Source organism: Anneissia japonica, unplaced genomic scaffold (genome assembly GCF_011630105.1).
Source record: "Anneissia japonica isolate Jap-2015-1 unplaced genomic scaffold, ASM1163010v1 scaffold1128_len1000024_cov185, whole genome shotgun sequence".
In the NCBI taxonomy this organism is placed as follows: Eukaryota; Metazoa; Echinodermata; class Crinoidea; order Comatulida; family Comatulidae; genus Anneissia; species Anneissia japonica.
In genome coordinates this window covers 96135-120441 of record NW_022705247.1, presented here as the reverse complement: position 1 = coordinate 120441, position 24307 = coordinate 96135, and the positions used below count along the sequence as shown (strand labels likewise).

Here is a 24307-nt window from a genome sequence, read left to right as displayed (position 1 = left end):
TCCTTGGTGTGCTCATTTTTAATGAATCTGAGGACAGTTGGGGAAAACAGGTCTGCCTTTGCACAATGCGACACAGAACCTTAAAAAAAATTGATTTCTGTTTACTTACACATGTTAGCTATAACTTAGAAGTGGAAAAAAAGTTGTGACATAGATTTTAATTTTTGGTGTCATGTCCATGTTTGCTTGGAATTGCCCATATATATTTTATCACCCTATATAGGTTAGAAAAGTCATGATTGAGGGAGGCTTTTTATTTTTACTAAAAAAATATGAAACAAAATACCATAGAAGACATGCGGGCGGTTGTGATAAACTATTCATTTTTTTTATTGTGCCTTATTTTAGATTAGTTGATTTTTAAGGCCTTGTTTAATAACATGATGTTTAAGAGGTTTAGTAAGTAGAGCAGTTTTTTAGTCCCGATGTAGAATTTTATGTTGAAACAGGATTTAAACTGAGAACCCTGGAATTAGAAAGGAAACATCTAAACCATCAAGTTACACATCCACCCCAAATAGATACACATGTTACCATTATTGAAAAAACGATAGGGTAACATAGAAAAATACCGCACAATAATTTGTTTTAATAATCCCAAATATGTAAAGTATGGTAGTGTAGCTTCTGCAAATTTTATAATCAGTGGGGTATCTAATGGCGCAAGGGTGGCGGGAAGAAGCTTGTTCCTCCCTACCCCCCTCCTTTTAAGAAAAAATATGATGCTCAAGTATTTTCCCAGCTAGCACCCACTAAAGTCAATAAGCCCTCCCACTAAATCTGCATCACTCCCCCCCACATTTCTGTACTTCTAGATACCACTAATTATAACAGCTACAGTTCTTCGTATTAGATCCAAATTCTAAGCCTTTTTTGACTAATGTAATGTAGCAACAGGGAATTCACACCTACTACATACATTTTTCTTCACTTTGACACAGTGTTTATCTGGTTTATCCAACCATGGACATTCAGTGTTTACAATTGTTAGTTTTTACATTGCAGAGTCAAGCACCAAGTGTTCTTGAATGGAACTTGAAGAAATTGTTCTTGAAAGAACATTTTTTCTTTGTTTTGATTTACTTTGTTCATGATCGTTGAATATGTAAAAAAATATTATAAGAATAAAGTGAGGAAGTATGTGTTTATATGGCTGTTATCTAATTAGGCATAATGGGCCAATCAAACGTAGTCACCTAAGCCTAAGCTTAGCCAAAGCTCCTCTAGTTAAAAACCAGGATCTTCCCCTCACATTAATGTTAGTACATAACTAAGCAGTTAATATGCTAATGGGATTTAGAAAAAAAAGTATAGTATGGAACGCCACTTGTGCCAAAATTGATTTATTTCACGTGTTTTCACTGATTAAGACAAAATTTAAAGACTGGAATCTAGTCTTCCCACTAATTTTAAGATTCCTGCAATTAAAGACTGCTTTTCTGTGGCCCCATATTAACAGATGTCTTTTATCTTTATTATTCTAATTAGAGACCAAAGCTGCTAAAGAGCATGGAAACCCCAATCCAAAAGGACCTGTACTTAATTTTTATTAAAAGTTACAAATAATGCACAGTATAATTGCAATGTAATAAATACATAAAAACAGGAACCTATGCTAACATATAGGATACATTATATAACACCAAAAACACAAGGAGAATGTTCAAAATATGTATACTGATTTACAAAGTACAATACAATACAATACAATAAACTTTATTTCCGGCAATAAACAGAATACAATTGTACAATTCATGTCTTCTAAATAAGGAGCAAGAAATAGAGGAAACTGAAGTAAATTAAACTTATATGGTGTTTTCCCCAGAACATTTAAATATTATTATTATTATATTATTGTTATTATTATTATTGTTATTATTATTATTATTATTATTAAGTATTGAATTATTTTTAGATTTTAAAAAATTGATTTAGACAGCTTTTTATATTAATTACAGATAAATCCAGTATTAATAGAAATGAATATAAATTCTATATTAAATTATTATGTTTATTGATACATTTAAAAAAATCATTACCTGTAATTTACCTGTAATGTATTTTAAATGTACAATTCTCACGTGTTAATGTTTGTAAAAATGGTATTTTTGGTAGACTGTCTTCGTTTTATAATAATTGTGTTTGTAATAATCCTGAATTTGATATTTTTCATTGTAGTTTCTCTCAGTTTAATTCTATCACATTTGAGTCTGTAAAATAACTTTAGGTTTTCCATTGATATTGTGTAAGTTTTTATATTTTATATTTTCATCCTGTAATTGGTGTATACACTGTTTGATGTGCAATAAATAAATAAATAAATAAATAAATAATTTTTGTATTTCTTAAATAAATAAATAAATAAATAAATAAATAAATAAATAAATAAATAAATAAATAAATAAATAAATAAATAAATAAATAAATAAATAAATAAATAAATAAATAAATAAATAAATAAATAAATCCACTGGAAGGAATCCCAATATCTGCAGACGGATCCGTTTCGGCCTTCCAGGCCTCATCAGTGCAGCTAGGGTTTAGACCCAAACGAAACGTTGACCAGCTTAGTAGGGCCCAAACTAGTCCAACGACCACTAATGATTACAGAGCCAAACCAAGGCAATATATACACAGCCCAGGTGTGAATGCAAATAGTGGAATACAAGCTATGTGGCTCGGTTCCAGTAGATGCAGAGAATATTTTCTCATTCTTAATGCGTCCTACGAAATTCTTACGAGACAGCACTAGTCCGTGAATTTGTGAACAAGATCGCATTATGTGGCCGTTTGCTGTTTTATGGGTTTTTCCCATTTGCCTTTTAAAATTTATATATTATTAAAGAATCTCTATTGAGATCCAGCGGGCCGCCATTGATGCACGGTAGAGATTGCATCTTTAGATCTCCGATCTTGTTCACAAATTCACGGACTAGTGCTGTCTCGTAAGAATTTCGTAGGATGCGTTAAGAATGAGAAAATATTCTCTGCATCTACTGGAACCGAGCCAGATAGCTTGTATTCCACTATTTGCATTCACACCTGGGCTGTGTATATATTGCCTTGGTTTGGCTCTGTAATCATTAGTGGTCGTTGGACTAGTTTGGGCCCTACTAAGCTGGTCGAACGTTTCGTTTGGGTCTATACCCTAGCTGCACTGATGAGGCCTGGAAGGCCGAAACGGATCCGTCTGCAGATATTGGGATTCCTTCCAGTGGATGCTTAGTTTATTTTGTCATTCTGATCGGATTTTCTCTACTGTTCCGTTTTAATTTTAAATACTTTTGCATTATGTGGCCGTTTGCTGTTTTATGGGTTTTTCCCATTTGCCTTTTAAAATTTATATATCTATATATATATATATACAGTATATTATATATTTTATGTTTTTGAATGCATATTTATTAAACCCCTCATTACTGTATATTATGATCCATATTTGACTTCAATATTGCATTGGCGTGTCTCTTGAACCAATCTAATCATTGGAACTGTATTGGTGAGCCTTGTAAAATGTAGATACCTGTCAACAAAGATACTAGAAACACAAGATAGAGTTCTCCACACAAAAAAAGTGTTCCACCGAAATGCATGGTGGGAATACAAACAATGGGACGTCCCTTACGACTGGATCTAAAAAAACTTCAACCAAACTTTCGTTACCAAGTCGTCGCATATTTTATTGTCAATTCTCAATTTAAAAAATGTACACAATTGTACAATTGTACCCAGACAGTGACAACGGTGAATACATAATTCCTTAGCAGAGGTAGAAATCGTTGCTATTTTCCAAATAAAACACAATTAAGCCTATGGATCAGTATAGAAAACAACAATACAGCGCAGAATCGTATGGCCGGATGCACTCTAGTAATAAGTTTTCCTCCATTAGTGGAAAAAGAAGGGCACCGTGTGCGTCTGGATGTACTTAGCAACAGAAGGGTGCCCTGTACGTCGGGCACAAAGTATAGAAAACTTGCATGTTTAAAAAGAAGGGCGCCGCCTACGTCGGGCACAATTTCATTTTTACTGTGCGAGTGCTCTATCTTGTGTTTCTAGTATCTTTGCTGAAAGAATAAAAATAAATACAAAAAAAAAATTCAGTACTAAAGTATTCATACCCCAGGTTTTAAGTAAACAACCATTGATCTATATTCAAACTGCCAGAGAATGGGTGACAGAAATTTGGGGCCACGTTCTAGCGTCACTTCGTTTCGTAAATTGTAAGCTCCACACAATGAAGAAGCCATAGAACCCTTCATGGATTGAATTATAATAACATGTGATTCTTTCTTGTATATTTCAGGTACACCATTAAAAAGTATTTATCCATTCTAATGATATCCATGGGTATATGTATATGTACCATTATGTCTGCGCAGACTGTTGTGAGTAGATACATTTACATTAAGATATGAGTGATTATCATCATCATTATCAATGATCATAATATAATTATTGTTATCATCTTCATTATCCTCAACATCACCGCTGTCACCACTACTATGAGCAAAGCATTATCATCACCAGCATCATTATCACCACTATTGTCGTCATCATCATCATCATCATCATCATCATCATCATCATCACCAAGTGTTACTAATAGTATCATTGTCAATATCTTTGTGTTAAGTATCATGTAGCACTAATAAATATTTTTTATGCAACACCAACCCCTTAATGGTGTGATTCAATTAAAACTTAAGCTAAGACTACCAGCGTACTGCAAGGTTAGAATGTAATATGCTGGTATGATTAATTATAAAATTTACTCTTTTGAGAGCAAGATTGTTATTACATTCATTCATCCATTCATTCATCCATTCATTTATTTATTTATTTATTCATTCATTCATCCATTCATTCTTTCATTCATTCATTCATTCATTCATTCATTCATTCATTCATTCATTGAATCCAGTCATCCATATACTTATTCATTCATTTATTTATTCATTCATTTGTTTATTCAATGATTCATTTATTCAACTATTTATTCATTCATTCATTTATCAATTCACTCATCCACTTATCCAACTATTCATTTATACGTTATTCATTTATTCATCTGTTTATTTATTCATCCATCCATTCATTCATCTATTCATTTATCCATCACTCATCCATTCATCCATTTGTTCATTTGTTAATTCATTCATTCATTCAATTATTCATTCATTAATTCATTCATTCTTTGAATCCAGTCATCCATATACAGTACTTATTCATTCATTTATTTATTCATTAATTTGTTTATTCAATGATTCATTTATTCAACTATTTATTCATTCATTCATTCATTTATCCATTCACTCATCCACTTATCCAACCATTCATTTATCATTCATTCATTTATTCATCCATTTAATTACTCATCCATTCATTCATTTAATCATTCATTTATTTATCCATTTATCAATTTTTCCATTCATTCATTCAATTATGAAAACAAATTCTGGACATACATACATTTGACTTTTTTACTCTCCCTAGTAACTCTATATATATTCTTGTTCATTTAGAGTCGTGAGAGTAACAAACATAAACACTATGAAGATGAAGCTGAATCTGATAGTAATGAAGCTAAAGATTTTATTATCTGGTTAATTGGTAAGATTCAGAGATTAGAATTACTTCAAGTTCTGAATTGGTTACCAACCATCCATGTTATTTTATATAGCTGTTGGTGTACAGTATAATTTTAACAGATGAAATACTATAGAATGACATTTTGTTGTATTTTTCAATTACTTTGATTTTTCTAATTATTTTAATATAATGTGTTACAGTTTATTAATTATTTTTATTCTTATTAAGGTAACCATTTTTTATAGATTTAATATTAATAAATGAGTGAAATATGTAATGATTGTATTGTAGGTATTGGTATGTTGACCTTTGCGTTGTTCATGTCAGCACGGATGGGTATTTACCAAGAAGTATTATATAAAAAGCATGGAAAACACCCCAGGGAGGCGCTATTTTATTCGGTGAGAAATAATTTGTACACTTGGCTTGATCAACCTTTGTCATCATAATTATCATAACTGTGTATTTGTATTTATTTATTCTGGTGAACATTAAAGACAAAGAATATACCACCACCAGCAGCCAAGTACATAGGTCCACATGGTGTTAACAATCTAAAAACTTACAGAACACCATCGAGGGTAGTCTCAACTGTGGGCTAACAAAAGTACATAACAAATTCCATAGCATCAAGTTAAAATCATTAAACACAAATTGGTGGCCATTTAAAAAAAAAAAGTTTAAAGATAGTCAAGGTCTAAGCAAAATAGTGTCTGGAAGTTGATTGAAGAATCGTTGGAATCTAACAAAGGTAGAATTAAAAAAAAACATCTTTTTTAGCTCCCACACTTATGAACCTCACAGCATTAACCTTCCTTCTGCTAATTATAGGGAGAATGCTGTTATCAATATCAAAAACCTTATATAAGAACTTTGCTACGTAAACAATGATTAAATACTGTAATTTAAACGATTTATTAGTGTGCATGATTTCAGATGAAAGAAATGATTATTGTAGGACAATGAACTCTGCACATATTCTACTCTATTAATATGGTGTTGCTGATAAGGAAGCCAAACTTGGCTACCATATTCAAGAAGAGGTATTCATTAATTTCACCAATAGATTAGGATTCCTAGATCCAACAGTACGTCTGATGGCCCATTCAGCCTAAGACACTTATTGGTAATCATTTCAATGTGGTTACTCCAATTCAAATCTCGGGAAATGACGACACCCAATTACTTAATACTGTCAAAAATTTCCAGAGGGTTGCCATCAATCGGGTACAGGGTGTCATCACTACCAGTGGTTTCTATGATGCTGAGCACACTACATTTATCTGGATTCATACTCATACAATTATCCCTACCCCACGGAACAATAGTTTCAATATCATTTTAGAGGATTAATCATGGTGACATAAATGATGTGTTCAGTGTTGGTAACAGAATTAATAGTGTTGATGAAGGTGTGCCTGCTTATAGAGTACTACAGTGTTACGTCACGATACCATGTGATACTACTCCATTGCTATCGTTGCAAAGTGCGTTCAACCGGACGCCATTTACTCCACTGACGAACAATTGATCCCAATTTCTAATGTAATTATTAAGATGTTGTATCCTACTTTTTCTTTGTAAATTTTAATTGATGATTAATAACTAATATAATGCAAGCTTTTGTGTTTTCAGTACATTTTGATGGTAAAATATTAGATTTTAAAATGCCTATTCCAGAACCCCTATGAAGTCATTCAGGCTTAATGTACGGATACCAACGTCTGTTGACAACAGAGAGTGCCACCTGGCGTCGTGACAACACGACTGTGGTACTCTATGGATTATAATAGCATAATTGATAGTGTTGATGATAAAGATGATACATATAATAACTAATGATAATGATATAGAAATATGTGATGATAGTATTAATAATAGTAGTATTGATGGTTGAAATAATAGGCCAATTTTTGATAATGATAGTTGGTGTTGTTGATAATGGAGGCCTATTTTAACATGATGATATGATGTAATACTTAGTGATAATCATATAGAAATATAAGTTATGATAATATTAATGAATTGATGATAGTATGAATTAATGACAATAATTTACAGTTTTTGAACAACTTCAAAAATATCCTGTTCTGATACGCTTCTTAATAATCACAAATACTATGTTTTCGTTTTAGCATGCTATACCTCTTGCTGCCTTTGTATTTATTGGTAAAGACATAATTCACCATGCATCACTCTTCTCACAATCTGGTAAGTATTTTGAAAATTAGTTATTTTCAGGGGCGGATCCAGGAATTTGAGATAGAGGAATCCCGGAGAGAAACTTCACATGTGGGGGGTTTAGACCTCAGCCCCATCATGGTTGGGGCGGAAAATTTATGATTATGGCATCTCAAATTTTCAATTATAATTTTATTTTCTCCCTTTTTTTTAATGATTTTGAAAAAAAAAAATTAGGGGGGGGTGGTGCTCGAGTCAGTTGGGCTCTCCTTTTTGAAGTAGTTTCATTCTATAATGTTTTTTTTTTTATTTTGATATTAGCTTCTTAAGTATTATTAATTAGATATACTTTTAGATTACCTTTAAACTTTTTCAATTGTAATATTTTAAAGTTTAAGCTGACAACTTTATGTTTTTAATAAAAATAATAATAATGTATAGGTGTAATTTTTGCCCTAGCTGACGTGAAAATGTACCGAATACTCGGTACATTTGAAAACAACTGCGAAAAAAATCGCAAGTTGTTCTCGGGTGGGACTCGAACCCATGATCTCCAGATCACTAGCCTGGCATCATACCTCTAGACCACCGAGCTTGTGCCTGATGGCCAGGGTTGAATTTGAGTCCAAGTAAGCAGCGGGTACTGCAGTGTTGATAGTAATTGTTATTGTCGTGATGGAATAATAGACAATAACCTGGAAAAAACGTCAGGTAGGGCAAAAATTACACCTATACATGTTTCTCCTGACGCAAATCCAGTTATTGTCTATTATTCCATTACGACAATAACAATTACTATAAATAATAATAATAATAATAATAATTTGGATTTGTAAAGTGCAAAATACATAGGTCTCTATGTATTACCACTTCATATATTTTGTAACATGAGTTATGGAAGGTTTACTATTTGGTTTCTTTGTTTTTTCAGAGCCTGTACCAATTCCAGTTTTAGGTGTTGAAGTTCCTATACTGTGGCTTTATATGCTGGGTAACTGCATCACTCAATATCCTTTGAACATGCTATTAGGTGGTTACATATACTGTATATTAGTTCAGTGCATAGGCTTAGACAGCGAGTCGTCCAGCCATCTTTTGGACGTCCAGCAACTATTTAGGAAGGCCACTTTTACCGTGACGGCTTGGACGGCTTGGCCTAATCAACTCGGCCTACCCTAGGCCGGGTCAACCTTTAGCAAATTGATTGAATTTATATTCTTCAAATCTATCGAATATTACAATAAACTAAAGCTAAATAATATTTATGTTTAATAAAAACAACATTTATTGATTGAATGTACGTTGTTTTCATACCAACATTTGGTGGGGATTCTGAGAGTGAGATCATAATTTTCTTTTTTTTTTCTCATGTTCGGAAGGGGCGTGGCCTTGAGTGGGCATGGCCCGTTCATTGGCTTTCACTTTGGACAGCCTATTTCATTTTCCTGGCTAAGCCCCTGGTTCAGTGTATATTTCTTTACATACTGTCTGTTTTTGACTTACACTGTACTGTAAATACAGGACATTACTATTATTATTATTATTATTTTTTATCAGTGATAGTTCCTTGATAGTTAACATCATCATTATTACTATATTATCTAACCATACCCAGTATTACATGTCTATAATATTGGTACAGTCTGCCCTCCATTTCGAGATCCTTCTAATTTCGAGACCCCACTAACTCGAGACCACTTTTTTCAAGTACCAACTGACCACCTATCTTTTAACACTAAGCTCACCCTTTAAGTATGAGACCCCTTTAATTCGAGACTGAGACCACCTTTATGGAAGTACCAAGTGACAAAATGTGCTCCAAACAATAAATATTCTTTAATTTGAAAAATTGAACTTCAAAATTTTAACAGACGTATTTTCATAAATTTATTTTTAAAGGTTTAAAGTGTATTAACTTTAAAAAGAAACTTTTAGTTATAGGCCACTGGCTGTTGTAACGTATTCAGTAAATGTTTTACAACAATCTGTTGGCAACTATTGCCAAGAAGTGCTGTTGAATCAGCTGCTTATCCCTAATTTGATACAGTCCTGTGTTCCTGATTTTCTTCTTCAGCCATTCAATTGCTGCACTATCCCCCCAGCACCCAGTAGCCAAAGGAGGGGGAAATTTCCTTGCTAAAATCCAAGATATGTCAATAATTAATACTAAAAGCAAAAATTATTTTTTATAGTAACAACAACAATTATTGTGGGAAAATATTGCGGAAATCTGGTCAAAATGGAACACCTGACATACTGTAATGGTATCATCCAAAGATTTGTATAAAGAGTGTGATCTGAGTGTTTCCCTGTTGTTATTCGTATTGATGTGAAAAGAAGTGGATATCCAGCCCCATAGCCAAAAGGGGAGGTGGACAGGGCCATTAAAATTCAGATCCAACAATGGTGGTACTGAGGTGGGCGTGGCCCTTCCAGTACTTGGTAACTCCCCCCCCCCATTCTGATCAATGTGTCTAGCTACAGGGCTTCTATTCCCCACTTTACCATGACATGTGGAATTTTTAAACTCATTGGAGAATTGCTTATTGAAGATTGGGAATATAAGGAAAGGCCAAGTAACACAGAAGAAAATAACTTTTTTCCCTATGTAAAGGATGGACACCTACATACCTAAATCTAACTTTAGACAAAAGTTTAAATGTTGTTTACTTTATAGTATGCTGTTCAGATTTTGTTGGTCAAAAAAATTTAAAAGCAAACAACAGTTTCTTTGAAATAAATAAATGATTGTCCCATGTTGTCTTTTGGAGACCACTTTTATCTTCGGTCTTCATTTAGAGAATTTTAGGTTCAGATACCCTCCAATTATGCTGCTTGGAGACCACTTGAAGCGTGTGGTCTGTATTTAGAGGTTTCTAATTTGAGACCGAACCCCAAGACCACCACAAATTTCAGATACACAGAGTGGTCTCGAATTGGAGTGCGGACTGTATTAGTTAATATCAATACCAGTGATTATGTTTATATTTTTCTAACATAAATTATTAATACATTCAATTTTTCATGATTTATTCAACTTAACTCGGTTTTTTCACGTATGTTTGCATCCGTGCGGTGTTCTTTCTAACCACAGAATGTTCGTCGCTTGTCGTAACACTCGTCGTCACTTTACGGAAGTTCCTCAGTTTGATCTTCTCAATAATTTACTTCCAGAACCCGTTCACATTCTACCATTGGATTGGAACGGGCATGGTATTTGGTGGTACGCTAATTTTCTTGGGTTTCGTAGAAAAAGTTTCAAATGCTATATGGCCTGTTGCTAAAAAAGAAGAAAAAGTAGAGTAGCGTAGCTTAGTGGTAATGAAGATCAACAGTGGCAGATCTTCCTATTTTTTTCTTCTTTTTTTGTCTAATTTTGGGGAAAAAAATAGGAGGTGGGGGAAAGCCAGCAATGTACCCCCTTCCCCTTGAATCCGCCACTGATCAAAAATATAAAGTGTTGGTCTCAAATAATCATGTGATAATTGAGTGTGAACCCGCATTTAACCTATGAATCATGCTGAAAATGTTAACATCCTCAGCCATCTATCTCTGGTTGGCTCTAATGTGGTGCATAGCTTCAACTGATATCTCAAATTGGTCCATTGATATAAATACAGTATAAACTGTCTCATTCAGCATACATATTGTAGAATGGAATGATGCTCTACAAACTAAATCTATTTATGTGAACTAAAACTCTTCATAGAGATGCTAGTATTTTGTGTGGTGTAAATACATAACATTTAACCTTTAACCCAGTACCCTATATTGACCTGGGTACCCAACGAGGGTCATCGGCCGACGTGATTCTATGGAGAACGCCACGATGCGCGCACTGAATCTTTTTTGATGACGATCCGTTCAGACTGCTACCGCAGCATCGCGTCGTGTGCTCACAGAAAGTGGAGTTGGATTCGAGGATTCGATGGTTGTACGACGCATTGATTGCCCAGCTTTAGTAACCCACTATAAAACCGGAGTTGTGACCCACGGTCTTAATCAGAATTTTTACACTTTTGTGTGATTACTCCAAACAAATTATGTATCATTGTAAGAAATACTGCTTCGCTGTCATTTGATGCGTTGTAATCTAGTATTTAAAATTTAATTTTTCACCGAGCTTGTCATCTTCAGAAGATGTATGTAAAATTGTAAACTCTGAAATAATTTAGCAATAATTATGTTCTAGACAAGCCATGGAAAGGAGCTTTAAATTAGGCTATTATTATTTTTACCAGTGTTATTTTTATTTTATATGATTAGTCTTTGTTCTATTTTAGTGTACAGTAAATGGTTATATAGCTGCCTTTCTTGAATAAGTGTTTTTTGCTAAACACTGCCCTTAAATTAGCATTGCATTGCTTATTAGAGATATTTTTTATTTTCAATAAATGTTAAGGTGCTTAATCGAGAGTGCCTGCAATTTAATAAACACAAAATTGATAATTCTGTCATTGCAAGAAATCGGCCTATATAGAGTACTTGGTACCAATTTTGATGCTCTAACAATCCCCACCTCTCATTTAAATTGAAATAAAGGACTAAAAATTTCATAAGCGCTGTAACACAGGTTTTTACCATAGTCACTGGCCTATCAATATTTTATTACCAGTGTAATTTGTATTGTACAGGTATATGTAAAACAAATTTTTATATAAGTGAAGTCTTCACCAATATTTATTATTCAATTCTCCCTCCAATTAAAGAACACTTGAAATGAAAGAACACTTTTCTGTGGTCCCAAATTAACAAATGTGTTATCTTTATTATTTTAATTAGAGACCAAAGCTGCTAAAGACTATGGAAACCCAGGTCTCAAAAGTATTCTATAATTTTAGGGAGACTTGTACCTTTTTTATGTTTCAAGACCAGTCTAGTAAACTGGACATTAATTTGATGTGGATCAGGCTCACAACCTAGCAACTATCATACCTCTGAATAGGAAACTAGATTGAAATGCACATACAGTATTTGATTAGGTAATTATGATGATATTAATAAATACCTTTTTATTAACAGAACTTGATTAGATTAGAGGTTAATACTCTGTTATGTTTTAATCAAAGCAAAATAATGTTACCTCCTAGATTTCACACTATATTGCTACAAAACCAAGTCTAATTGTAATTGAAATATTATTATTAATGATAGTACAGTAATAACAATGTGATTGTTTTTATTGCCACATTAATAATGTTAGGTGACGTCAGTGCTCATAGGATGCATATACAGCTATACCAGGGGATGTCCACTAACAACCTCTACAGGTGCTAATCCTAAAGCTCATTCGTAGTGTACCCCAGGGCCAAGGGGGTTTCATTTGACCCGTAACATGACTAAGTCATGTGACATTCCTAGGTAATTATTTTAACACAAAAAAATCACTGCAGGGATTTTACTGAAACTGTGGCAACATTCCAGTCATTAAATCTTAACACTGTTCCCACTTGGATTTTTTGAGTCAGTTAGTTTTACTGTGAGAAATAGTAAAACTAACCAAGCTGAAAAAATCAACTATTGAGGGCGCTAATCTGTGAAAGCTTTGGATATTTGCACTGAGTAGCGCTTGTATAACTTGGGAAGGTTTAATTGGACATTTCAGCTCAGTAAATTAACCCAGTCAGTTTTACTGAGCACAGTCCATTTTTTTTTTTTATTAAACTAACCGTTCATCTTGGTATGTTTTCCTGGGAGGTATGTTTCCTAGGATGTTCGCACTGGATTAATTATGGTAAACTCATCAGTGTCTTTGTTAGTTTTAACAAAAAAAATAGTCCAGTACAATTACGACTTTAGTTTATAGACTGACGGATGTAATAAGCAATAAAATCTTGTTTTTCGTGTCACCGACTTATCCTTCAGAAAAAATTTTGCCTCTTTTTTTTTTTTGACCTATTTTCATTGTTGAAGTAATTTAAAGTGAAATACAACAAACTACTTATACAGTGAACTTAAATTAACATAGACCAGTATTAAAACATTAAGACCTCATGTATATAATCCATATATGGTGTTCTCTCTGTGATTTAAAATATGAAAAAAATGTTATATATAGTTATTATATAGTTTTTTATTTATTATTTTGGTATAAATCAAGCTCGCATTAATTCCAGTGCATGATGTTAGGTATGACAAATTTAAATGCTTATTAGAAATTGTATTGTAGGATAGTATCTTGTAAACCATAATAAAATTTTAATGGGATGTTAAAATATAAATCTTTGTTTTTTTTTTCTTTGTGTTTTATATCTTGATATTTATATGAATAAATACATTTTAATACTTGCATAGTGCTTTTCAAATTATGTCAGTATCAAAGCACATTCACTATTATTTATTTCATGGCCATTGGATCCTGAGGCCTATTCCTAATTTTCGCACACAGTACAATACATTTTACAGAGTTTTCTTCCGGGAACTCAATATGTGAATATGTGTTCCATATGTGCTTGATTCAATTATTGGGGGTAATAATGTAAAAAGCTTAGTAGCACTATGATAAGTCTTAGCATGTGATTATTGCAATTGTTGAGGCCAAAATTCAACGCTGCTCAGGTAGCCCGGGCTAACTGAGCTACACCTTGCATCTGCCACTGGGATTCATTCAAATTTGTAGGTAGAGACAAATGTATATAAAAGTGCCTTGCCCAAGGGCAAGCAAGTTGCAAGGGTTGAGATCAAACCCCAACCTCAGCACTTCACAACTGCTGCGTCAAAGCTGGTTTATATTTTCTTTTGTCTTTTTTCCAGTGATGGAAAAATAATTTTGTTGACAGAATGTCAATTAGTTCCTAACTCTGGGGCAACCGGCCTCTGGTCAGGGTCCTGACTGGTGTGATCAGGGAGGATTTATGATGATAAAAATTGTGCTTTTTGACCTCAATAATAAAAACTGCAATCACAATAGCTTGAGATAGCAATTAATATTTTTAGTCTGATGACAAAAATGGCATCTGGAACCGCCATGTCATAATTTCAGGATATACTGCCGCCAAAAATAAATAAAACCCTCATAATTGAAATTTATATTTGGATTTCTCATTTTAAAATCCACATCATTTAGCATTGTCCACACTATCAAATTTTATGTGATGCAATTATGTGATTTATTCCCATAACAAATACATAAAATTTGATTATGGACAGATATTTTACTATGAACATTCTTATGATTTCATTTTAAGATTAAAAACACTATATGATTGGTAATATTATTTAATTGTCCGTTACATATCGGATAATTGTTGAGGAAATTTGTTCATGTCCTAATTTTTTGTTGAAAGAATAACAAAAATATTAAAGTAATTAATACAAACTAAGCAATTTACTTTTTTAATTCGCGTTTATTATACACTGTTTTTCGTCATGCACAAAAGTTGGTAGAAATCGAGAAACATGAAAAACGTAAAACCGAAATAAAAAAAATATTAGCAAGTTAAAAGGCACTAAATATTTGTAGCAAATGTACAGTAAATAATATTAACATTAAATATCCAGTTTAATTTATGTCTTCTGTGTGAGTTGACAGGCCATTTCCTGTCATTTTGAGTGAGGAGGTTGGGAGGTTGAGTTCATTCTAACGTTGGGGGCGCTTTAGCTATTCTGTAATGTTATTTTTATATGCGGGTTGCCACTTTTGCCAGTCTGACACAGCTGTGGAGCGAACGAGAAAGAACGCAAATTTTCATATTTTTCGTTTAATGTCAATTTGGTTTCACCAGTGTTCACCATTATTACATACAGGTATGATACGATTTTGTGATTAATATTCGTATAAACTTAAGCAGTTATATGCTGGTAAATCCGATGCAAAATGCCATGCCCTGCTGCTCGCTTGGCCAAGCCAGACGTCAGTGTGATAGCTTGCGTGCAAGCCCGAAGTATGGATTTATAATGAAATTGGGCGGCGAAGGTAGCCCCAATTTAGGCGGCGAAACTAGGCCTAGGATAGTTATCAGGTAACACGGTTTTCGATTGATTCATTGGAAACTATGGACATTTTAGTTCCTGATGTAGCCTAAATGCGCTCATGTCCCGCTTTTCATTTCAATATTTTATCAGAATTTATACAGATATAAAAAGTATTGAGTAGGGCTGTAGTGAATGAAAGTAGGCCTACTATTAACTAAGGCCAAGGCCTAATAATATTAATAATAATGCAAGAAAAAATAATTAATAGTATAATGTAGAATGAAGAGAGGAGGAGGCACGACACAGCATTTTTCTCCTGATGCTATCAATAACATCAGAGGTTTTGTATCCTGTACACTGTAAACATAACGGTAGCTAATACAAACAAAAACACAAGAATGTTTTGATTGATATGCATAGTTACATAAAGCATGGAGGTATTATTGAGGAGATCACTCGGCAAAAGATCCCTTTGATGGACAAACTAATGCGTTCCCCACCTTTGGATTGCGTATTATCTTATTAACATTTTTTCGTTAGCAACAACTTTGCAACGACATACTTTTATACGCTTCAACACAGTAGTTGTGCGATAAACCGTTTGATTTTAAATAATTAATTATCTTTAAAATTAACAATGTTCCCCTGTTTGGATTGTTTGTACTTTGTTCTTGGCTCATTTCCATAGTGCTGCATACGCGGAGCTTTTTCAAGTGATCTTCTCAATAATACCTCCATGCATAAAGTATGTATAGTTCTTTGCACAGTGAAGGTGTCATGATGTGCTCAACAGAGGGGCTGAACGCTGGGACAGGCACAGGGGACTATATTGTGCAAAGCGAGCATTTAGGCTGCACGGCCAGGGGCCATACTATAAGGCATTATTACCTAACAACAAATACAACAATCAAACTTTCAAAATATGTAACTGGACTTCCATGCCTAAACCACCGTTACTAAATGATAAAAAATATCTTTTAAAATACAACATCAGAAAATTAATTTAGTTAATAAAATAATACAGTAACCTTGGCCTAGGGTTTACTGTAAAAATTATATTTTAAAGTAAATGTTGGTTAGCATCAGAAGCCTCATTTTGTGATGTTTTTTGTTGCACAAAACTAAGATTTTTTTAATATGGTTTGATAAATCATAAGATATTTGCTTAGAGACATATTTTTTTTGACTTAAAACAAATTTGCTAAGCTGAGATTTGATAAATCCCGGGCCTGGTACCCATTAGGTAGGCAAACATAGGTAAAGTGCATAGAGATAAACAAGGCAAAATTTTTAGTCCGTGATTCAAAACTGTGGCCTCAAAGCTGCGCCAACCATTTCAGATGTTTTTAAATCTATTTCTCAATGAATTACTCTAGATGAAATTCCTTCCCAGATAAAAGTTACACTTACTTATTAATTTTAATATAATTTATACGCAAACCATTATTCCCAATGATCCACGAACATCATACCTTGCATTTTAGAGTAAATAGCTACTATGTCTACGAATCATACTGTGTAATTAAGTATACTGTAGGCATGCTTAGTTTGGGTTTGGTATCTGCAAGCTTTGCTTGTAGAAATTCTTTACATTGAAGAGAGTGAGTTAGCACATTTTGACTGCAAGGAAAAAGTGCTATAAATTGAAGCAACCAAATGAGTATTAACAAGTACGTAAATTGTGCTTTTGTACTAATTGATTGTCAAATACAAGGCTGATGGCATTCAGTACAGCTTCTTTAGCCATTGTCAGTTTTATGCTGGAGGAAAGCTTTACATGTCGCTAGCATTCATTTCGATCTAGCCTGTCAGTACCAATTGATATACTGTAAACTGTCAGATTTAATGAGCAAAAATACAAGATAAAGAAATGTGATGTCATGTAAAAAATTTGTTTTCTTCAGAGAACAAAGCAAAGGCACGAATATACAGTAATAATAATTAGGCTTATACATCCTAGGCCTCTTGATGCAGATCAACGTCAAGATTCAAACATAGCACAGCCTAGGCTTAGCTAAACACGTTTTAAAACATGATTGATCTAAAGGTAGGAAAAAAAGAACAATAAAATTCTAACATTATTTATTACCGTAGTAAATTGCAACATTGCTCACGTTTTAAACGCTGGTAAACTATAGTATTTTCAATATTGTCTTCAGCCTGACGATCCAACCTATGATCATTGCGCAAATAATTAAAATAACAAGGACCTTTGTAGCTACGTTCAAAACTTACCTATGCATAGGTTACGACTGGTTACTCATACTCACCTCCCTGGAGAGAATTCCATAATATTGCAGCTGTAATCAGTGCATTTTGTGTTTGAACTTACCAGCTACCCACAGGCACTTCTGGGTGGAGAGAGACAACCATAAAGTTTCTTGTCCAGAAAAAAAAAGCGGAATGGGATTGAACCGCTGACCTGAAGGTCGAGAAACAGAACCACAAGTGCTGTGCCAAACCTCTCACTACTAACTTTTTCCTAATAACTTATGGGCTAGAAAAATATTAAAATACTGTACTGTAAATATTAAATTTAAATAATTATGGATTATCCCCTGCATTAGTATGTACAGATATTACATGTTGTCTCTACTTTGATTTGGATACAGGACCATCCAAGTGAATTTTTGGCTGCTCTCTTGTCTTTGGTCCTGATGAAGCTAAACTGCTATATTGTTGCTTTTGATTTTTCAATAAGGACACATTATTCAAAATACTAAAACACCTAAACAGATTTAATACAGAGCAGAAAAGCATAAACAATACTGAAGAAGTGACAATAGCTGGTTATTTATAGGAATGAGGAAAGTGTGCCAATGCTAGGAAGTTCTATTTTGATGATTGCTCTTGGAAAGGAAATCTTTGCCTTTATTATTGTGTAATCTGTTATTCTCTCCTACAGGAATTGCCCTCTTGTCATGACATGGTCTACACTTACTGTATAACTAATTTCATTGTCTATTGGTTTTTAATACTGATAATAATAATATTATTTTTACTAAGTAATATTACTGTACTTTTGTGTATAAGTTTCCTCAAAGTCACTTATGTATAAAATGCAGCTTTCAACCTACCGCTTAACAAAAGAAAAACAAATATACATAACGATTCCAAGAACAGACGTTCGCATCACCAATTATACATAAGTTGCACTGGCTATCTATACTATCTATAATTCTACTAATATTTAAAAAGCACTTTGTCTCAAACAAGCAACTACTTTTTATTTGACATCCTCCTTCCCTAATATATTACTACAGTAAGTATTAATACTTGGCCATTGTTTTGTGAGAGAAAAAATTGCTAGCTGCATTCATACATACGAAGTCTCATACATTTGGAGTGAGACTTGCGCATTTGGGGTCTGTGTCACACTCTTACTGTACTTAAGGACCAAAATCTCATCCATAAATGTAATGCCTTTGTAGGTACTGTTTGTGACCTTTGTAGCCCTCATCCTTACTCAAAATTACTACAGTACTTAAAATTGGTAACATCATGTATACCAACTAGTTACACTAAAAGCGCTGTCGGATAAGATCAATGGTGGCATTGGTACACACTGCCAGCCCATGCCAGTGTGAAAAGGTTCATGTGAACATAGGCAGATTCAAGGGGAAAGTGGGTTGCATTTTGGAGCAATAACTTTTCCGGGAAGGGGGCGGGGGAGGGTGTAAGGCGGGTAAGGGCAGTACTTTAAAAAATCTGCAAATTTGTCTCACTTGAAATTCCTATAGTTGTCTTGCACACAGCCACCGAATCGTTCAGAAGCACAGATAATTTTTATTTTTGGATGCCTGTTGTGGTTATAACTTACCTCAACTTATTTAACTAGATTGCCATCTGTGACCTTATTTAATGCTAGACTTTAAAACACATTCTTTTTCATCCATTGATTTTTTACTTTGGCTTATGTGTTATTGGATGGTATTTCCATCCTACACTATATGCATCCATTTGACATGGCCTATCATTTACACTGTTTGTGGTTAACATTTCACAACCATGTTTTACTATACAGTAGGCCAGGCCCTAATTAGTTGCGGTTAATTTCTAGTCAGGTCCATCACTCACCTCATGCATTTTGAATGGTAAAATTATGGTAATTATTAATTAAGCTTGAAAAAATACCTCTTTTTATTATAGTTTACAGTATGATACATGATAAAGTATGGTAATTATTAATTAAAGCTTGAAAAATTACTTCTTTTTATTATGATACAAAACAAGTACTTCAAGCTCTTCCTGACAATGACATACTATGATAGTCTTTTGTATCAGAAAATGTATTGCACAGGTTTATAAGAATGCATGTTTCTAGGTTAAGTATAGTAATTACTGAGGAGGTGAAGTTAACATCATTACCATAGAAACCAATATCAGCATATAAATTTATGTCAATATTCGAAGAGCATTAATTATCATTGATACATTACATCCTGTTACAGACTGTATATCAAATAATAGATAAAATCAAGTTTGTAGTATTAGTAATTAATGAGAGTTAAAAAAAAAACCTAGTTTTTAAACCCAGAAAAGGAGGATTTTTGTTCTGTAAATTTGTTTATAATACTTTATTTACATCACAATCTATAAGGATTTTATTTATTTGTACCAATACACTGTGTGTTTGTAATGTATTCTGAGAATTTTTTGCAAATGTTTATTAATTTCAATAGTTTACTTTGTCAGTTTGGATTCATGTTGTTTACTTTACTTGGTCCTCAAGGAAGACCATAGTCATTATAATGAATATAAATCATCTACCGTATAAAATAACGAATAAAGACTATTGCACTACTGCACTGGATCTAGCTAGACATCTTTCTATCTAGCTGTCTGTCTGTATGAATGCTTTTCTTTCTACAAGTAACTGCCTGTCTATCCCATTGATTAATCATATTTATCAACGGATCTCTTTTTACAGACTAATGTTCGGGGCTTCAGCTTAATCAAGGGATAAAAGCACCAGTTTCTTTTGAAGTCCCTAGACTGTTTTTGAGCAAATAAATAAATGCGATGAAATTGTTCAGATAGTTTGTCTTTACCATTATAAAGATGCATTTTCTGTAAATTATTCAATGTCAATTTCAGAATGAAAATTTGGGTCTTTATGAAAAAGGGTCAACAAATATAAAGGTCTATCGTATAAAATAACGAATAAAGACTATTGCACTACTGTACTGGATCTAGCTAGACATCTTTCTATCTAGCTGTCTGTCTGTATGAATGCTTTTCTTTTTACAAGTAACTGCCTGTCTATCCCATTGATTAATCATCTATTTATCAATGGATCTCTTTTTACAGACTAATGTTCGGGGCTTCAGCTTAATCAAGGAATAAAAGCACCAGTTTCTTTTGAAGTCCCTAGACTGTTTTTGAGCAAATAAACAAATGCAATGAAAATTGTTCAGATAGTTTGTCTTTACCATTATAAAGATGCATTCTGTAATTATTCAATGTCAATTTCAGAATTAAAATTTGGGTCTTTTATAAAAAGGGGTCAACAAATATAAAGGTCAGGTTAAGCTCACATGCTTTGTGAATGCTACTACTAGAATAAGTAATACATTAAGCTCCCATCAGTGGTGTATCAGTGTGAGTGATTTTTGTATGCATATAATAAAACTTAATAAAAATCTTAATATCATCGAAAAAAAAATCTCTTAGTGTCAATGAATCTATCTTGACAATGACAGCTACTGGGAAACAATTTTTAGTGCAGATATCAAGAATTTTTTAGTGAAATATTTAGTGTAATTTAGGAATATTACTGTACTGCCAGTTTTGTATACCATTCTGATCTTAAGTCTTTATAATGATATAATTTATTTTATTTGAATTATTAAAGGATAATCTTTTTAAATGAGCTAAACAAAATCAACTAATATTCATGGGCTCCTCTTCAGAGAAATTTAAATACTTTAAAAAATAATGTAAGAGCATGATAACAGTTCTTGAAATAAACAACTAATAGTATACTGTACATCCTGTGGTAAAAAAAAGTGATAAATAGGCTTACTGTAAGTTATACAATCAATTTAATCAATATTAATAAGGCCTTATAACTTAAAACTCAAATAAAGTAAGAGAATTAAATAATATAAAATTTAATTATGGAATGCTATACTATAGGATACTTTGGCAGTACTGAAAAATTATGAAGTAATGAAATACCGTATTTATTCGAATAAATGCCCTACTCAAACGCCCCTTCATTTCACTGTAAATGTAGAATTATCAACACATAATTACAGTCGAAATGTGTTATTGCGTGATCTTAGAAATCCGGTTAGAAAAATTGTAATTCTACTGGAGTAAAACATTAATTGCATGTGTTGAGTATGATGATTGCTTGAAACCATTTAGATTTGTTTACAGTCAATTGAGGGGCGTTTATTCAAGGAAAAAATAAATGCCCCAGGGCATTTATTCAAGGGAGGTGTTTATTCCAAATGAGGCCCTAGAGAGGGGGAGAGGGGCGTTTATTCAAAGTGGGGCATTTATTTGAATAAATATGGTATATAGTTTGACAACATATTGCAAGGAAGTAAATTAGAAAACCACTCACTCACAGGACAATTTTTTGCACAGAGGACCATTGGCTTAATATCCCATTCAGAGGACAAGCAGAAAAACTTCTAAACCCAAAATGACAATCAAAGATTTGTATAGTGTAAACCAGGAAATGTGCACATCGGATCATTCATTTTTACCGTGCCACCGATTTCACCATTCATAAAAATTATTTTGTGTACTCCCCAATTCACTTACCAAGTCATATGATATGACTACTGTATTTGCTGTACCTGTAAGTGAACCTAAACAAACACTATGTTGGCCTTTGTGTTTGTATGTTTTTCTGATGTTGTACCCAAATAAATAAATTGAAATTAAATTAAAAATTGAAGTATTAACATTATAGAAACCATTTTTATTTATTGACTTTTGTATTATTATATTGAGTCTTTTCATATGTTTTGAAGGAATGTTTTGTATTCAAATTCTGAACATGACAAGCTTTACTTCTGTTGTTAATTGGGAAAAATGTCAAACTGTAAAAGTTTGAAGGCTTCTATTTTGAAGAAAAGTTTAAACATTGCAACAGTTTAATCAAATTAGTATTATAAACAGTTGTATGGATTTATTTTTTTGTGGCTTATCTTTAAAAGCGGGTGACCCTTTGAACTCTTCGACTCTAGAACTGGGACCTAGTCGAAGTGCAAAGTCACTCATATACTGTACCGCTCAAACCTAGATACTAGTACTTTTATATCATTATCTTACATAAATATATCTTTTAGATTTCTGACTCGGGGTTATTCAAGAGAGGTAATGTTTACATTTATTACTAATTATTTGAGTGTTACAGTAACATGGCAACATGTTTTGCAAGTCTGTAAGTAGGTCTATCTGATACATTGCTTGCTAGACTGTTAGTTTTATTTAATCTGTGAGAAATTGTTTCGACAAAGCATATATATTTGTAATTAAGCACCGTAGCATTTTCAAAATAGGACAAATACATATACTATTATGTAGCGTTGCTTATTTTTTAGATGTGCTTTAGTGAAAAAGTCATTTAGATACATTATAAGTAATATAAAAGAAAACAAATTACAAATGCCTTGGATTGTCAAAAGTCTACTCAGTCACTGTTATTTCCATTTGTTGTTTTCTGCAGTTCATTATTAGATGTCATTATTTGGTCCAAGCCTAATCATTTCTCTCTTTTTTATCATAAGCTTTAGATGACATGATTTCAATATACTAAATGCAGGTGTATAGGGGGAAATCAATCAAGAATTTAAAACAGCTTGGGAAAGTTCACATTAACTGAGACAATAACCCCACAAAGCTAAAGAAAATTCATAGATTCATTTGGCTGTTTAATAGCCTAGAGCTGAGCTTCGTGTGTAAAATTGCTCTCTCGGTACAGTACTTGGGTTTTGTTTATTGATCCTAATCTATGAGAAAATGTAGATGCAATCAATGCATGAAGAATAGTATGCCATTTAAACGTTTTTTTTTTATTTTTTTATTTTTATCTTGACATATAGCATACTCTGTTCATACGATTTGTATTACTGAAGAAGTCAAAGGTAAAAACCAGTAGTGTGTAGCAAATCTTTGTAAGGACAAGTGAAGCTACACATTGTTGGTGGCATGATTTCAGGGATGCAGTTGAAACAATTACCATAATGTACTACTAATCAATAACAACTATGGTCAGACTACCACAGGAATTGCAGTTTACATAAAGATGCCCTGTCTGTGGTGAAATATGGAAATCCATGGAATCCTTGGTATGTTTCATTGGAAGAAAACAAACCAATCAGCCAAACTGCAACATTAGTGGTGAAAATTGTAAAAGGATCGTGACAGAGCAAGCCGATAGTTCTATCTACTTAATTAACTTACTTGCCACTACAGTATTAGGACCAGGGTTTTTATTGTCTTAACTTTATAGAAAAAATTATTTTTAGGATACCACACTAATTGCACTTTACATACTGTGAAGGTACACTGTCTGTGGTGATTGTTCTAGTTAATTTAAAAAACTTACCACTTTTGGGACCAGAGTTTTCATGGTCTTAATTCATAAAAAAATTATTTT

At 33.0% G+C, this 24307-nt stretch overlaps 2 protein-coding genes across 6 annotated transcripts in view; both read left to right on the top strand.

The window, feature by feature from the left end:
- Positions 1 to 13994, top strand: part of LOC117105450 (UDP-xylose and UDP-N-acetylglucosamine transporter-like) — a gene marked incomplete in the record, with an annotated part of 16994 nt that extends 3000 nt beyond the window's left edge. The window contains 6 exon segments of the mRNA XM_033246593.1: positions 4307 to 4388; positions 5526 to 5613; positions 5884 to 5993; positions 7728 to 7803; positions 8705 to 8780; positions 10830 to 13994. Coding sequence (XP_033102484.1) covers positions 4307 to 4388; positions 5526 to 5613; positions 5884 to 5993; positions 7728 to 7803; positions 8705 to 8780; positions 10830 to 11079 — 682 coding nt within the window.
- Positions 13995 to 15368: 1374 nt separating this feature from the next.
- Positions 15369 to 24307, top strand: part of LOC117105470 (cyclin-dependent kinase 16-like) — a 57046-nt gene continuing 48107 nt past the window's right edge. For 4 of the 5 annotated variants that reach the window (XM_033246626.1, XM_033246625.1, XM_033246624.1 and 1 more), the window contains exon 1: positions 15369 to 15519. The gene's annotated coding sequence lies outside the window, so the exon portion shown is untranslated. The remainder of the gene's footprint in view (positions 15520 to 24307) is intronic. The other variant, XM_033246623.1, reaches the window with a different exon arrangement.